General features: G+C 40.9%; 1 protein-coding gene across 2 annotated transcripts in view; it reads right to left on the minus strand.

The window, feature by feature from the left end:
- The window catches only part of cdh13 (cadherin 13, H-cadherin (heart)), a 402025-nt gene that overhangs the window by 256011 nt on the left and 128421 nt on the right, over positions 1-17593 (minus strand). For both annotated transcript variants that reach the window (XR_003693189.1, XM_028585823.1), the window contains exon 3: positions 1010-1221. Coding sequence is in view for 1 of the 2 variants with exons in the window: in XM_028585823.1 (XP_028441624.1) it covers positions 1010-1221 (212 nt within the window). In the remaining variant the exon portion in view is untranslated. The remainder of the gene's footprint in view (positions 1-1009; positions 1222-17593) is intronic.

Raw genomic sequence — 17593 nt, forward strand, 5'->3', positions numbered from 1 at the left:
TCTACTTCTACTCCACTACATTTCAGAGATAAAATGTTTTACTTTTTACTCCATTACATTAATCTGACAACTTAAGTTACTAGTAACTTTACAAATTAAGATTAAGATGAAATGATTAGACGATGAAACACAGAACCGTTTCCAGTTTCTAAAACGTGAGGATTTTTCTGCATTGAGTACTTTTACTTTTGATACTTTAAGGACATTTTCCTGATGATACTTATATTTTTACTTAAGTAACATTTTCAATGACTTTTACTTGTAACAGAGTATTTTAACAGTGTGGTATTTAATTTACTTCTTCCACCACTGGCAATGTGTTATGGTTAACCTTCATTTTATGTTTAGATTAAACAAACGAGAGCGTGTTAATTATTGAGTTTTAGAGGTGGTGATAGGCAGATTTTGTAACCTTTGGACAGAGTCAGGCTAGCTGTTTCCAATACAGGCATGAGAGTGCCCTTGGCAAGACAGCAAATAAGTGTATTCCCCAAAAAATACTAAACTAAAAGGCAGCTCGTAAATCCTCCTATTCGCCCAGGGCTATTGTTATTTAATCACTGCTACATTATGTCTGATTATACTACATTGCAGTAACCTTTTCAATCTTTAATGAAGCGCAACCTTTTCAATTTTTTGATGAAGTGTAAATTAGGGAAAACAGATTTTTTTTCCCAAGAACACACACACACACACACGCACGCACACACACAGTGCGTGGCACTATCTTTGTGGGGACCCGTCATTGACATAATGCATTCCCTAGCCCCTTACCCTAACCTTAACCATCACAACTAAAAGCCTAACCTTAACCCTTACCCTAACCATAACCTAATTCTATCCCTAATCCTAAAACCAAGTCTTAACCCTCAGACAGCCCTTTAAACTCGTGGGGTCCAGCATTTGGGCCCCACAAAGCTGTTCGGGACCCCACTAATGTAGTTAAACAAGAAAAAACACACACACACACACACACACACACACACACACACCGCCAATTTCTACTAACCCTGAGAGTGTGTGGCATCTGAACCGGCAGTCTAGTGATTTCCACCTGTGCCATGTCATCTGCATGTGCACTGAGCCCGTGGATGAACAGGACAGGCTGGCTGGACGGGACATCCCGCTGAGGAACCAGATTCAGATCTCCGTCCACGAGGAAGCTGGGGTCCGACACCTCAAACTTCACGTCCTCGTTCCCCGCACAGTCATCAAACTCGACTGGGAGAAACACACAGAAAGGGTGGATGTTATGCCTGCGCTCCAAAAAAATAAGTACAAAAAATTACAGAAATGTTAGCCACATGAAACACAGTCACTGCACTGTAAAGAGGGGTACTTCAGGGTTTGCAAAAGTGATCCGCAAGAACAAGTCATTCTCAGATATAAACAGATGCCCTGAAGATATACAGATACCCGGAGGAAAGCGGAGGATGTTCTTAAAGGCTCCGCAAGCTAGGCTACAATGAAAGTCAGTGATGTCTATTCTCACAAGCCTGCTGCAATATTTATGACCAATTCATTGCATGCTACGCACTGTAGACTTATTAGTGTGTCTAACTTGCTTTTTTGCAGGGCTGTTGCATTTACTACAGAGAATGCAGTGGCTCCCTGCTGCTGGAAGACTGGATGAGGAGAAAGGATTTAAGGTACAGGAGGAAAAAGTGCCACCTTTGAGTTACGTGCACGTGACGCGTGCACGTGTGAGCTTGTCTAGGCTGACTGAGGGAGATGCCGCCAAGGGCTCTACCAGGCTTTATCCCTTCTGATCATGTTCATCCTCTCTTTATCTCTCTCACACACTCCCCTCGGTGTCGCGACATGATCCCCATGTCCTCCCCTAGCCTCAGCCCCGACAATCCTTCCCCCTCCCTCATCCTTTACCTCCTCTTTACCTCGGCCTAGCGTGAAGCTTCCTGCTGTTGCGGATCGCGGGTGGAGGCGGTACCAGAGGAAGTCTTTGTGCGTTGATGTGTACAACGCGTTGCTGATTAATAAAGCCGGTGCGACGAGAATCACGTGGTACGGTACAACTCTCAGCGTAGGTCTGAAAGTGCAGGGAAACGTCAAGCTTCACACAAGTGTCTGCCTCAGACATATGGTGGCCTATATACAGCTAAGTATATTTACTCAAGCACTGTACACATTTCAGGTACGTGTACTTTACTGAAGTCTTTTCTTTTCATGCCACTTTATACTTCTACTTCACTACATTTCAGAGAGAAATATTGCACTTTTTACTCCACTACATTCATCTGACAGCTTTAGTTACTTTACAGAACACATGCATTTTATAAAACACAATGTTTTATTATAAATTAAACTACCCAACAATACATAGGCCTATAAGTACAGCTGGAATGGGTATTCCATATAACATGGCATCATTATTAATGCAGCCACATGTTTCTGCATTATGTTGTCCGTTACAAAGTCTAGTTAGTTCATTGCGAAAACGAGGGAAAATCTAAATGGGAACGATCATGTTTCTGCACTCCAATGAGACAAGGACAGGGCTGCTACATGACTCATTATTTATGGATGTCATGCTTTCAGCTTAAAATAACACAGAAAGCTCTGTGGTAGCTCATAGCCAGCAGAAGGAAACCCTTCACAAAAATGGGCATGTGTCTCATCCCTGTGTTCTGTTCACATTGGGAGGCCATCTTTCTGAGGAAAGAATGGATTCAGATTTGAGCCCATATTTGTCAGGTTTTATCAGAGCAGCTTGTGGATCAGTGGTGCCTCTCTGAAATTAAAGCACAGCTCCCATCTCAAGTGCAAAGGCTGTGCACGTTCTCTGTTGAACCAGCTCATTAAAAGTCCAAACCAACATGGAACGGCCTTGATGTCGAGCTGTTGAATCCTTGCAAATACAATGTAATGTAATCATTGCCATTTAAATATAGTTGCACACAGTGGTGTACATCTATGTGATTCGCAGGTATACCCACTAAGAAAGCTCCAGTATTTCCATGTACCCACTTAAAAATGCGCAATGACATGTAACAACATATTTTGCATTATAATTTTGATACATTTTGAATTGTCATCTTTTTTTTTTCTTCGAATAGGCTGAATAAAGGTATTTCCAACGTAAATTGGTGCATACAAGTGTGTCAGAATGCAGGAAATGAAGTCTTTGACTATGATAAGCTCCCACCCCCTCCAAAAAGGCCCATTCTGGCCCATACTCTATATATAGGCTCATACATATACTGTACAGTACAGTATACCCACTACAATACATTAGACTACACCACTGGTTGCACATTATTAGTACAATCAGTAAGCATATGATTCACTTTGACTATAATATCGATAATCAATCAATAACAGGTGTTAGGCAAATTTGCATTTGCAAAATATATCAATTTGTTTTATTATTCATTCTTTGTTGGGCATTTCCGCCTTTAATGGATAGGACAGCTGAAATATGAAAGGGGAGAGAGAGGGGGGGAAGACATGCAGGAAACCGTCACAGGTCGGACTCGAATCCTGCACCTTCTGCGTCAAGGAATAAAACCCCACGTGTGCGCCCGCTCTACCAAGTGTACAAACCGGGCCACCAACAATAACTATTTAACTACCTCTGTATAGTAGTCTTATTGTTAGCGGAGGAGTCCGCAATTCCGACGCAGTATTTACATATTATGTATTTACACACAAGGGATTGATGAGAAAAGATCCAAGCACGTAATCCAGCATTATTGTTTGATCTCATTGACTGCAGTCTCACTGTTGTTGTTTATTGTCAGTATCAGAGCTGTATTGTCATGTATACGGTACTCTAAGGTTATATATCTGTTTTTTTATGTGCAAACAAATGAATGATGTAGCAATGATACATAGAAAAACATAAGTGCCACTAATATAGTCAGTGACTGCACATGTGGAAGACACTTTATTAGTTTATTTGAAACAGTATCACATCCCTTCATTTCAGGAATGATGACTAAGAAGCACAACCTCTCTGTAATTAAGCTTTAATAAGTGGCAGTCCTAATGCATACACATTAGCACACAGCAGGGGACAGGCAATGGCAAAACACAGCTTTAAGTAGCACATATTGTTGCACTGCTGTCACTCGTATTGTTCAAGTTTCTCAATCAAAGCAGACGCAGTGTAGCTGGAAATTGGAACAACTGACTGTAAAGCCCAGGTGAGAGCAAAGATTAGCGACGAGACGAAAGCGTTTTAAAACGTCGCAGGGAACGGTTGCAGCGGTCTGAACCGCCCCCGTCTCAGCTCGACTCAAACCAGCCGATGGCGTCGCCGCGACTCCGCTGGTCAAGTCTCAGAGGCTGGTTTTAGAACGTAAGGGACGCCACCTGTTTCAACAGCCAATAGAGAAGTCATGTTGTCAAGTCAGCTACAATAAAATGATTCATAATCTATTTAATTTCAGTTACAAACTGTTAACGGAGGATCAACGTGCGCCCGCAAGCACGTACAGTTGAGCGAGCTAGAGAGTGACTGAAGAGAGGGAGCGCCAGTGGCGATTTTAGACCCTTTTTAGGGGGGCTCAAGCCCACATTTCATCTCAGCATTCCTAAAAATTATAATAATTTAAAACAAATTAATATTTGTTTATAATAAAAAAAACAATTTTAGGGCTTCAAGTGAGATTTTGTGAACGTGTCTGTTAGTGACAGAGGGCCAACAATTACAGGTTCAAAGAAACAGGTTTAATATCCTGTGTCGCTGTCGTCAATGCTATGCACCTGGAACCCAGACAAGGAAAGTTTTATTTTTGTATTTATTTATTGTTTACACCTTATTATCATTTCATTTGATTCTGGTAGTCCATTAAGAGACTTTCATATTTTTTTCATACGTTCAATATTTTGCATTTATCCTCTGTTATAATAATAAAAACATATATTCATTGTTATCCAGGGAAATTACTGATTTAGCAGTGGGGGGTTAACACTTTTGCAAGGCACTGTATCCGAGTCACATTCTCATTAAGGCCTGAGCCCCCCTAAAGCTCTGATCCTAGAATCGCCCCTAGGGAGCGCCTAGGACAAATCCGTGAATCGGAGAAAAAAATAAACTTGTTTTCGCCGATTCATCACTAGAATGTACCTGTATTAAACATCTCACTATCGCTAACGTTATACACATTCATATTTAGATGCAACAAATGATATATTTAGCTACAAAAAGCCTGTAAGTCGGAAGTTACGCTGTGCGCTTAGGATGTTAGTCTATCACGATTATCCTCCGTCATGCCAATCACCAAGCCAAACTGGATTAGTCCAAGTCAACAGACAGAAGTCTATCAAAGCACGCGTTTAGTACGCTTCACCTTTGTGACTGTTTAGTCTGACTTCTTTTATCTCTCTCACTGCAGATTTTAAAGTCCTCCTTCTGGACAGAATCGTTTCGCCATCTGGATGAGGATGAGACCAGAATACCAGAGAGAAGAACAGAGGAGTGGAGAAAGAAAAAAGGGATACTGGAATGAAAAAGAAAATGACAGGAAAGGCAAGGGTACAATGGACACTGAGAGAGAGAGAGCTACAAAGTCAACAACCCACTCTCCAGGGAAACAAGGCTCCATCTCAATACTCAACTCTCACTTCTGAGCCAAAGCATGAAAGATGTGTTCATTTCCATTCCCATTACAAGCCTCAGATTTATTTCAATAACATGGGGGCACTCTTTAGAGTCTGAAAATTGCAGCGCCAAACAGTGTCAGTGGCATTTCAAAGGCAGCCAGAGAGTGTTTGATGGTATTCTAATGTTGTCAGGTTTTGGGGGATTTCAGAGAACAGCATGGTGAGCTGGCAGCTTTGAAGTCAGGCAACAATGACAACTTACCCCGCTCACCACCAGCGCCACCACTCACCCACTTTCTTTCTTCAGCGTGCTGGCTCAGGGTTGAAATAACTGCACACAACATGGATTAGGGTCGCCAAATTCCCTCACTGATGACTCAAGAGGAGACGGAGGGTGGGTGTGGGGGTTCAACAAGTTTGACATTCAAGTTCCTTTCAGGCCAAAAATCTCCTGTGGAGTCTATGAATGTTCCAGAAACTCGGTCACCAAGGCCCACGGTTACTTTGGGCTTGATCGTTCCATCAGCGTTCTTGACACCAAAAACACCATTTTAAAGGTCTCATTTAAGCTTTTAGCGAGAAAAATATGACATTCACCACATTTTGAATGGATTATTTAAATGACAATTAAATACAGACACCTAAAAAAAGAAAAAAATATCTACAGAACAAACAACATCTACACCCTGTTTTACACATTAGGTGTTTTCAAAGTTATACAAAAGTGTCAACCAGTGATGTGTTAGTTAGCCTATACTCAAAAGAATAAATATGTTTTGTTCATCATCATGTCAGTTACCTTGTAAGAGATCAAACATCATAAAATGTCGTGAGAAGAATAATGAAAACAAAACACCTACACATATAACTGCAACCGAGATTATCGCTCTCTCATTGATGAAGCAACATAATTTGACATCCAACATTATCCAAGCGTATTTACATTGGCTCCACTCTCTTTGTCAGCCACAAAAATTGGATTCCCCCCTCCCCTCCTCCTCCTCCTCTGTCACACACTGAAGTTTTCCTTTGAGGTGTTTTGAAGACAATTTTCTGTCTTGTAACTAAATGTCAAGTCTTCATGATGGGAGAGATGGGAATCAGAGGGGTAATCTCAAAGGTGGCAGCATGGGTGTGTTTGAGCTGATAGCTGCCGTGTCTAACCAGACAGAGTGTGCTCAGCCTCATAAAAAAGGCTCAGGAGAACACCATTCTCAAATAATCACTTGGCATTAGAGAAAGAGAGAGCTGCCTTTGAAAATGTATTTACACCCTGAATTGAATTTTCTCTAGAGTTTCCTATCACAGAGCATTGCGTAAGACCCATTATTTCGATTCAGTGGTAACAAGGTTCTGGCTTTTTAGCTACAAAGATAACGGTTTGAAGGGTTTTGCCAACTAGGGAGCAGAATCTTTCATCTGGGGTTTAACAGATTAAGATCCCCCACCTCCACCTTTACTGCCACCCTAGTCTCGCTTTGCCAGACGGTCCACACGCTGCGGGGCAGAGGATGGTCCTACTATGGCCACGCCAAGACCCGCCCTACGAAGCAGCTCGATTTGTTGGGGTTAGGCATTTCACCTTGAGTGGTTAAGGTTAGGATAGCCGATTAGTCAGGGGATAGGACATGAACAAACTTGGAAGCCTGGCCAATAAATGCTGTTGAAGGGTGGGTTTTGGCGTGGCCATAGTAGGATTTTGTAAATTTGCTTCCGGGATGGGAGAAAAACGTGCTCTGGTTTATTGGCATTTCTTTAAACCAATCACTATCGTCATGGGCGGGGCTAAGCTCCGCACGGAGCCACTGTAAAATTGGAAATTGGAAAACTCAGGACAGATGGTCTAGCTCTGTCTCAATTTGGTCAAAATGGATTCATTTTTTGTAACATTTTTAAGTCTATTGTTTTGTTTTATTTATTTTCTTAATGTTGTCTATGTATCTCTCCATTAGTAATATGATCTAAATGAGAAATCTACAACTGGGTCTAGGCCTAGGGGGTCTTCTGAGGTGCTGCAAGGGAGCCACCAAATTATTGTTAATTGTTAAGGCAGCCAGATTTATTTTTAAAGATTGTTCAAACATTAAAAGGTCTTAACATTTCATACAATTAAAAAAACTTTATTTGTCCCCAAGGGGCAATTTAAAATGAATTAACATGAATCCAACATATTATTAGAAAAAAAAAAAATTAATGATAGGTTTACTGGCCTATGGGTAAGGTAGTCACTAAGGTAACCATCCATAGTTAATCCTAAGGATTCACTGTGCCACGTGTGTTTAACATTAAACATGATTAATAAAATTGTATCAACAATTATTATTTTAATAGATTAGTATTCTATGAACTATGTATAAAAGCTTGAGGCCACCCTACACATTATTTCAGGCCCAGTTTAATATGCAACTTAATATTACACAATATTTATAGTAGGGGGTGATGGTGGTGATGGGGCAGTGGATATGATACATGCCTTTGGATCTGTTTGTCTCTTGATGTTGTCTTAGCTTAAATCACTGATCTGTAAGTGTATTACTATGTATTTTATTTTATTATTCTGTGGCTAATGCGCTATGTACAGCACTTTGGTCAGTACGAGCTGTGTTTAAATGTGCTATAAAAATAAACTTTACTTACTTACATATTATAGCTGCTCCAGAGGCGTGCAACCTCTGACATATATAGTAATTGTAAGTCTCTTTGGATAAAAGCGTCAGTTGAATGACATGTAATGTAATGTAATGTAATGCAATGTAATAATGGGTCCCTGCTCCATCTCTTTTTCAGTAAAGGGGTCCTTGGTTTAAAAAACGTTGAAGACCCCTGGTCTAAATGATCCGTCTTTGATGTTGTAAAGCGATTGTTTACGTCAGTTCACACAGTGGTTATACAAGCCAATATTTTCAATTATAGTCAGTTTAGAATAAAAATCCCCAAATCATTTAAATGTTGGTGTCCCCAATGTTATGCACAAGTATTTCTTCTACAAAACTGCTTTTTGCTTCACCAACAAGGTTATGTTGACATACCACTAAAACTGGAACTATGCTTGTCGGGGCTGCACGTAAGCAAATGCACGGGTACTGTTTGGACAGGTTTTCATGTGTGCTTCTTTTATTCTTACATGGATTGCATAGATATATACTATGACATGGATTGGAGCTGTGACATACAACATTTGTCCACTATAGGAAGCAGTGTCTTGTTTAGCAAATCACAATGTAAAAGCAACATCGATGAAATCGGGGAACGGGGAAATCAATTTCACCCAGGCTGACCTGAGCCACTGTATCCCTTAAACAATGTGGACAAAAAAAAAGCCCGGCAATGATATGAATTGCCTTGAGGAGGAATGTAGTTTCCTGCTGGAAGAGCACTTGTTGTGGTAGTATGCTGAAATGTACACCCAAACTCTGAAAGAAAAAACTTTCGGACTGGATGTTGAACAACCAATCAACTTGCTTGAGAGGCAGGTCCATACTACACAGTTTTGAGATGTGGAAGGTGTGAAAGCCGACTCCCCTTGAGTGGCACTGCAACCTACGGTTACCCAAAATACCCTTCCCTGTGTATGTTTGCAAAAACAAAACGTGTGTATCTCCAAATGAGCATAGTTAAAATTTGCAACAGGAAATCAGTTTTGGTAGAAATGTAAATCCAGCTGGATTGTTTTTTTCCTCAACCTAATAGGAGAATGTATCTGCAAAGTCTGGTAACTGCTATCCTGGGTAAACCCTGACGAACTTCCGGCAAATTTGAGATTTGCTCTGCAAGTCAGTCTGGCGAAAAGCCCATTCAAACCCATTTCCAATGTTCACAAAATTGAGGCACCAATCACAACTGCTGAGGCGGGCTTTACACCAATCACAACCGCTGAGGCGGGCTTTACGTGACGACGATAGCGCAGCGACGGCGAGCAGCTTTTTGTTTATATTCAACATGACGGCTACCGAAGCCGTGCTTCACGTGCTCAGCGAACTGCAGGTCAGTGTGACATATGCCGATTTCATGCTCTCTACAATCTCAACTCTACAATTAACTGACACCATAAGTTATACGAGTTACAATTCTCAAAGATGCACGCACACAGCACAGTCTCTTTTTCCTTTCTCTAAACTTTTCCGCCGTGTGTGGCGCGTACCCGCTCGCGGTATGAAGCGCGTCTCCGCGCTATTCTCCCACATGTCGGGAACGTCGTGAATTAACCTGCAACATGTGTGTGTGCAGAAGATAACACGTTTGCAATATGCAACACCTGCAAGGAGAAAGTAGGGTTTGGAGGGACGACACCAAAAACCAAAATCTATTTTTTTTTTTGTGGGTGTGAAAAGCGTCACCCGTGGTTGCTCTGATTGGTTGAAGGACTATCCAATGCGCCCAGAGGCATTTGAGTGGCGTCCGTTGCTGACGCCCCTCTGGAAATGAATTGTCAATGGACCTTTCCCAGACCCACTCTCAGTTACAGCTGAGAAGGGTCTGGTGTCAACCAGGCTAGGTAACTGCTAAATCTTCCCTGACAATATTTCAGAGTTTGCTTGAAACACGGCATGTTTTCCTATACAGTAGTATTCCCTCTCGCAGTACAAACTTTTATCTCTATCAGAAACCAGACGCTTTATTAATTATTAATCTTACCCATATAGCCATCTGTTGGACAATGGCTTAATTACTGTGTCAAACAAAAATAGCTGTGAAGAATAAAAGCTTTTGACATTTATCTTTGATGAGATTGTCCATTCAAAAGGAAGTGCCTTCATTTCAAATTCCTAGGAAAAGAATTTAAAGGAGAAATCCAGCGCAAAATGAACCTAGGGGTTAATAACACGTGTACCGAGTCAACCGTTCTCTGGGATCTGTTTTCATGTGAAACAAATGTGACCAGTTTTAGCGCAAACCGCTAATTAGCTTATAACGCTAGTCGTCGGGGCACTGATAAAGTAAAAAGAAATCGCTATTTCTACACCACTAATAAGGCTTAAAATAGCACCACACTTCCACGGTAGCATAATGAGGGTCCCTACATGTAAACCCAAGCATTGAGAACTTTACAGACAGTTTATTGACAAGAAAGTTTAAGACTGTATGGTTCATGTATACAGGCAGGCGCCATCTTGGGAAAACAGTCACGATCAGTTTAACGACAAACGCCGTGCAACCAGTAACCAGTAACATAGCTCAAGCACGGCGTTCGTTTAATAAACTGTCTGTACACTTACAAAGTTTTCATTGGGTTTACATGTAGGGTCCCTCATTATGCTACCGTTGAAGTGTGGTGCTATTTTGAGCCTTGTTAGTGGTGTAGAAATATAGATTTCTTTTTACTTTACCCTTGCCCCGACGACTAGCGTTATAAGCTAATTAGCGGTTGGCGCATATATGGTGCAACATATCCCAGAGAACGGTCGACTCGGTACACATGTGCTATTAACCCCTAGGTTAATTTTGCGCCGGATTTCTCCTTTAAATACAATTTGCGAATAGGACTTCTTATTAGAGCAGAAAAAAAGTTGTTCATCTACTTATTTTACAGAGACACAGTCCCTTATTATTAATAATCACTGTTTTGTTCATTGTGTAGTAGTTGTTCTCTGTCACGGTGCACAACTCATTTCAGCTAGCAAAAAAACAGCTAGCTAATTATAACAATATGTGCCCTTTGAGTGTTGTTACAAATAGCAGGGCTATAAAATGTCACTGTCAACTTATGCTCTCAGAAAAAGATTTCTATTGTTAGCGTTTTTTTTTTTTTTTTTTTTAAGCTATAATAAAAACTGTCAAAACAGTAGAGAAGTTACACTGTGCAGCACTGACATTCTTGAAATTATTTACTTGAGGTTCAGAGATTGTGTTGAATCACCAGCTTAGAAATGTGCAAAAGCTGATTATGATAAGCTGGCACTTACAAAATAGATCAGTCACTAACAGCTTAGCAGCCGAGTCGAAGTCATTCTACAAGCTGTGCACAGTCGAAGCTATCTGGTAAGGCGGTCTCATTTGAATTAAAATCTCCATATTGTAACAAGCTTTTGTCTGGCGTTGTTGCTAAATACAGCGGCTGGTTTGGTAGTGATCTGATGGTTTGGTTTGTTAGACTGATCTGTGAGGCTCCTTGTTGTCACAGTCAACAACCAGAGATGGTTCATTTGGTCTTATAGTCCACTGTCCGTCTCCCTGTGGGGAAACAGAGCTTCCAGTTTGTCACGTTTTACTGTAAAGCAGTAAAACAATAACGAGAAATGCAAGAGTGAACGCAAGTAATTATGGTGAAATAATAGGGGCCAGCAGTGTTGTCTCTCGGCTCAGGGTTATCCTCTCTTTGTTATCGCACTATCGTGTTACACCTTACCAGGCCAGGAATGCTAGGACACTGCCGTCAGACCACACACACACACACACACACACTTCCTAAAATGATGAACCTAATACTAGTCTCATACTAATATATTGCAGTCTCATTTAAAGCTGATCGGGCATAATTAATACCACAGCAAATCAGCACCACATGAACTGACTAATGGTCACATACAGTATCTATCTCGCGCTTAAAGACTTGAGTTCAAATCTCATCTTAGCCAAGGCTGCCACACACATTTTCATTGTCTCGTCATTAATCAAGGCTCCACAGCCATGCTAGCGTCTCTGTGAGGCTGTACTTTGGAACAAAGGTGCTTTGAGCTAAATGCTAACGTCAGCATGCTAACAAGCGCATGATCACAACGCTAACATACAGGTTTAGCAGGTATAATGTTTTCCATGTTGACCATCTGAGCGTCACATTTGCTGATTAGCATTAAAAATAGACTATTATGTTGAGACACACATGTCAACATCAAGGGATCACCAAAGGCATTAGGTATGAATGGGAGGTGTACATTTCTGTACAAATTTTGTGCCAATCCATCTAGTAGATGTTGAGATATTTTGCGGAATAAGCCAACTACTGGTGGTGCAACAGTAACAGTCAGGGGATCACCAAGTCACGGGAATCCATCCTCTGGAGACTATGGGTACATCCCAGGTCTTAAATTGCTTCCACATTTCCTTCACTTGCTTCACTTCCTCCATGCGAGAAAAGAGGAAAAAAGGAAATGTGTTTTTACTGACTTCTCTGAAGCGTCACATAAATTCGGCGGCGGAGTTAGCAACAGTTTTCAACTGCACGGCTTCGTCTATCCTCGGTCATAGCTCCCCAGAGATCCATCCTCGCTCCTTCCTCGTCGGGGCGGAAATAAGAGCATTGAGACAGCCTTCGAAAGGCGGACCAAAACGACATCCGGTTCAAGCGTGGATATATCAAATAGGATACATGGGATCCACCCCATCACTCCACAAGATTTGACTGCAATCATCATCCGTGTGGACCAAAATGGTGGACTGAAAGACCTATATTGCCTTCCCTAGCATGGCTAACAATCTGTCCAATTAATTTTGGCCAGATGTTATGATGCATGTAAATCAGATTGATTTGCATCTACATCACAATAGCAGGGCTGCAGAAATCAGCACTGCTCCAGATGCTGTGGGTTCACTGCCAGAGCCAAGCCATGCTAAATTGCTGAGGGTATTTTCCAAACCGTGTACTTTGGCAATGATCAGAGATGTTGCGCTTTAACTGCATGCAGCATTAAATTACTGCAGTGTAAATCACCCACCTGATAAAGGGAGGACAACTGAAAATTCTACCTACCTATCCATACCATCCATCTATCTATCTATCTATCTATCTATCTGATTTTGGTTTTTTCCCAGTTTTATTTAATTTGGATATTTGCGATTATAATATTCAGCCTTGACAAAACAAGGCAAACAAGAAAGAACCTTGGGCTTATTAGATTCTAACAAGGTTTTCTGAGCATCTTTTCTCTGCCATAATTACAATGTGTATTTCCCCCGACGGGCTGCAACACTTTTGTTTATAATCACTCGCGTTCATCAGAATGCAAAATAAGTCACAGACCGGCTCCTCTCCGTCGCTCACTCGCAGTCACAACCTCAAACAGAAGACAACACCCACAAAATCAGAGCCTCATTATAACCAGCAGCATCTCATAAAGAGGTCCAAGGCAGATAACAACAGGAAATTGCACTTTTCACATTTCTGAAAAAAGGTGTATCTTACATATGCCTCAATATAAAGCAAGAAGGAAGGTAAACCTAAGAAACAATGTTCACCTGCATCTAATAAATGAATGCATGTATGCCATCAGTCAGCTAGTCAGCAACAATATATTACTACCGGTCAAAAGTTTGGGGTCACTTATATAAAATTTCCATTCCACTTCATTAGAGACAGAATACCAGCTGAGATCAGTTGCATTGCTTTTTTAACCAGGGGAACAGTTTTCAGATTACATTATGTGCTTACATAATTGCAAAAGGGTTCTTGACTGTGTGGCTGATCTTTAATGCAATATCTACATTGCCCATTACCAGCAACCATTCATCCAATGTTCCAAAGGCACATTCTGTTTACTAATCTGATATCATTTTAAAAGGCTAACTGAGAAAACATTGGAGAACCCTTTTGCAATTATGTAAGCACATAATGTAATCTGAAAACTGCTGCCCTGATTAAAAAAAAAAAAAAAAACAATGCAACTGATCTCAGCTGGTATTCTGTCTATAATGGAGTGGATTGGAAATTTCTAAGTGACCCCAAACTTTTGACCGGTAGTATACTACACACATAGTAGTAGTATACTACACACTGTTCAAGGCTTTCCACAGTAAACACCATGCATATATAACACTGCCAGCAACAGTAAACATCCTGCTGTCTCCATGCACACTGGAAATGTTTAGGCCTACAGGCTTTGTCTTTGAAGTTGCCTGTTTCAAGGTTACACCTGCTTAAATATGAATTTATTTTAACTCCCCTTTCAAAACCCATTATAGTACTCCTCACCCTGTTTTTATGTGAAAATACAAATGAAAAGGTATCAGTGTATCTATGTGATTGAGAACCCCTGAAGCCTTGCTTGACAAGGTTAACTACAGCAACAGATCTGAAGGGAGTTAGTGAGGCTTATGCGAGCACAGTAACAAACTTCAATCTGCCTGGTTGTTTGTCAGTTGCAGGGCAAAGCGTTCCTGCCAGGGCAGGGATGGATGCCCATAGATGATAGTAAGATAGGCTGGCAGAAGGGAGACACAGAACCATTGCTGCAGTCATATGAAGACACATTGAATGGTCCGTCAGTTGCAGATTGATGTAAGAACTGAACACCCCAGCAACATAAGTAAACCAGATATTAAGAGATAACATGCAGCGCAACAAATCAGCAAATAAGACAATAGAGCCCAACAGTGACCGCACACTTTTTGAACGGCTCTGGTTCCGGAAGTGTTTTTCCCCGTTTAATATCTCCATTGACGTTTCATGAAATGCTTATATAAAGACTTTTAAGCCAGGAACCAAGCCAACCAGCTACGTGATGAATCATGACCGTAAAACATTTGACTCGGCGCAAAATAACATTTTGAAAAGATCAAAAAAAGGCAAAGGTACAACACTGTGTACAAAAACTATCATAGATTTCAGTGGTAGAAGCTCGCTCTAGCCGTATTCTGGTTCGCTGGTGCGGTAAACATTTCCATGGTAACAGCGAGTTCCACCAATTAGAGACATTGCTGTTACTCTTAGGATTGTGGGTGATCTAGTATATCTCCATAAGATTGTGAATTAAAACATGTTTTTCTTCAAACGAGGTTGATTTCATACAGACTTCTAGCTTCTCCAGGAGCAGAAACCTTTGTTTGCACAACCTCAGACCTCGGAGGACAGTCTACCTTGGATGGTTTAGACATTACGGCCGATAATCAAAATCCTTATGAAGAAAATGAATGGGATGTTTACTTTCTGGAACCACACTGTTGAGATCTATTGAAGATAGCACCACTAGACAGCCAGTACAATGAACCAGGTGACCTTAAACTGCACTTCCAGACTTGCAGTGAGACTGTCAGTCATCTCACCAAAAAAAAAACGGACTACAATTCCATTTTAGGTAACAGCAAACCAGCCAGACAACCAGTCACTGAGATCACATGACGAGGCAAAGGATATCTTAACACGTAACCCGATCAATAAACCATGCATAACCTACCATCAGTGGCTATGAAGAGACGTCAAATTTCCTAAGAAAACACTGTTTTAAACTAAGAACAAAAAAATTTTTTTTTTAATTCAGTGCCAAAATAAATGATAGAGGTCAGAAGTCATTTCATATCCTTTGATACATATGATTGCAATTGACTGACCATCTGGCGCTACAGGAGCAACAGAGGAAGCTCTGAGTCATAGACAGAGTGTCAGTGAGCGCACGTTGAATACTGCAGCAGTGCTGTGCTCTTGGTTGACTTCTAAATGTACCACAGCTATAAATATTATATACCATATGTTTTTCTGCTTCTTCCACATGCTGGGAAGTGAATTATATTCAGAAAGTGAGAAACACACACTACAAATGAATAATAAGCCTCACACCATACTGTGCTAGATGTGGGGGGCTATACACCAAAGTGCCGTCACATTCCCTATACAGTTTTTGGAGCCGTTAAAGCTGCGCGTACACATACACACACACACACACACACACACACACACACACACACACACACAAAGTTACAAGTATAGATAAGATAAGATATACTTTATTGTCCCCGAAGTTTTAACTACTACCTTCATTGGCATTTTTTAATTGAACAACAAAGTGTTATGTGAATTGTTTTTTAATAGAACTCAGGAAATTGCAATTGTTTCTACTTTTAAATACCTCGTGTTTTAAATTGATGACCACTTGTCTTTTGAGGCACATATCCTGTATGTTTTTTTTTTTTTTACATTTTTAATTGTTACTCAGATCTATGTGCTTTTTATGTAAATTATTAAAACTCTGTGTTGCTGCTATTCTTGTCCAGTTCTCCCTTGTAAAAGATACAGTACAGGCCAAAAGTTTGGACACACCTTCTCATTCATATATATGTGTATAATATGTGTGTATATGTGTATATGTGTGTGTGTGTGTGTGTTTGTGTTGTGTGTGTGGCTTCAATTATACATATTTCCTGAGCGGCTAAAAGTACCAGTGCACCTATAGCATATGTGCAAATAAGGTCATGGCAGTTTTAAAAGGTCTATTTTGGCAAAGCAGAGGAGGGGATATTTGCCAAGCCATTTAACATTCAAGCAGAAAAAAAAACGTCATGCCAACTGCAGTAACACCCAAACCTGTCAATCAAACAGCTTGGCATACAGACACACAGATACACAAACACACATAAGCGCTCGCACACGTACAGCCCAACACACACAAATCCATAAGTAAACGTAATTTCACACACAAGTCGACATCCAGCAACGCACAGGCACCCAGCAAGGCATTCAAGCATTCAGGCAGATCGATGGGCTTTCAGGAAGCCAGTTACACCCAGGTTGAGCCCCTGAGGCTCTGGCCAAGTTACTCAGCACTTTCCCTGGCCACTCAAGAGGAGCCATGCTGGGCTCTGGGCCAAGATCCAAAGAAAGTAGCATACGGCTGAGAACTAAACTTTTGACACAAAGTTATTCTGTCATTTCTGTGACAGCAGCTATCATTACCTCCTCAGAGAGTGAGTTCACAGTTCACTTGAAATGTCTGGACTGAAGGTCTTGTTGAGGTATAGTCTTTGTTGGTGCAGTGAAAAGTGCACTGTCCAGGATTTGGGGGTTTGAAAGATAACACTTTTTCATTACAGCTACACAGTCAGTGTAGTTTAAAGTATATATTATATTATATTACATATTAAGCTCCTTTTCAGGTTCATAATTGTATTTAGAGGTTGTACTAGAATATGTTTATGCGGTTTAATGTTCAGAAAACACCATATTTTTGTTGTACTGCAGCTCCTCTTTTCACCCTGTGTGTTGAGCTCTCTGTTTTAACTACAGAGTGAGGCATCTCACTTCTGTTCCATCTTTGTTGGGAGTTGCACATGCGCAGTAGCTAGGTAAGGACTACTAGCCAGTCAGAAGCAGAGTATGAGGGCG

Source organism: Perca flavescens, chromosome 8 (assembly GCF_004354835.1).
Source record: "Perca flavescens isolate YP-PL-M2 chromosome 8, PFLA_1.0, whole genome shotgun sequence".
In the NCBI taxonomy this organism is placed as follows: domain Eukaryota; kingdom Metazoa; phylum Chordata; class Actinopteri; order Perciformes; family Percidae; genus Perca; species Perca flavescens.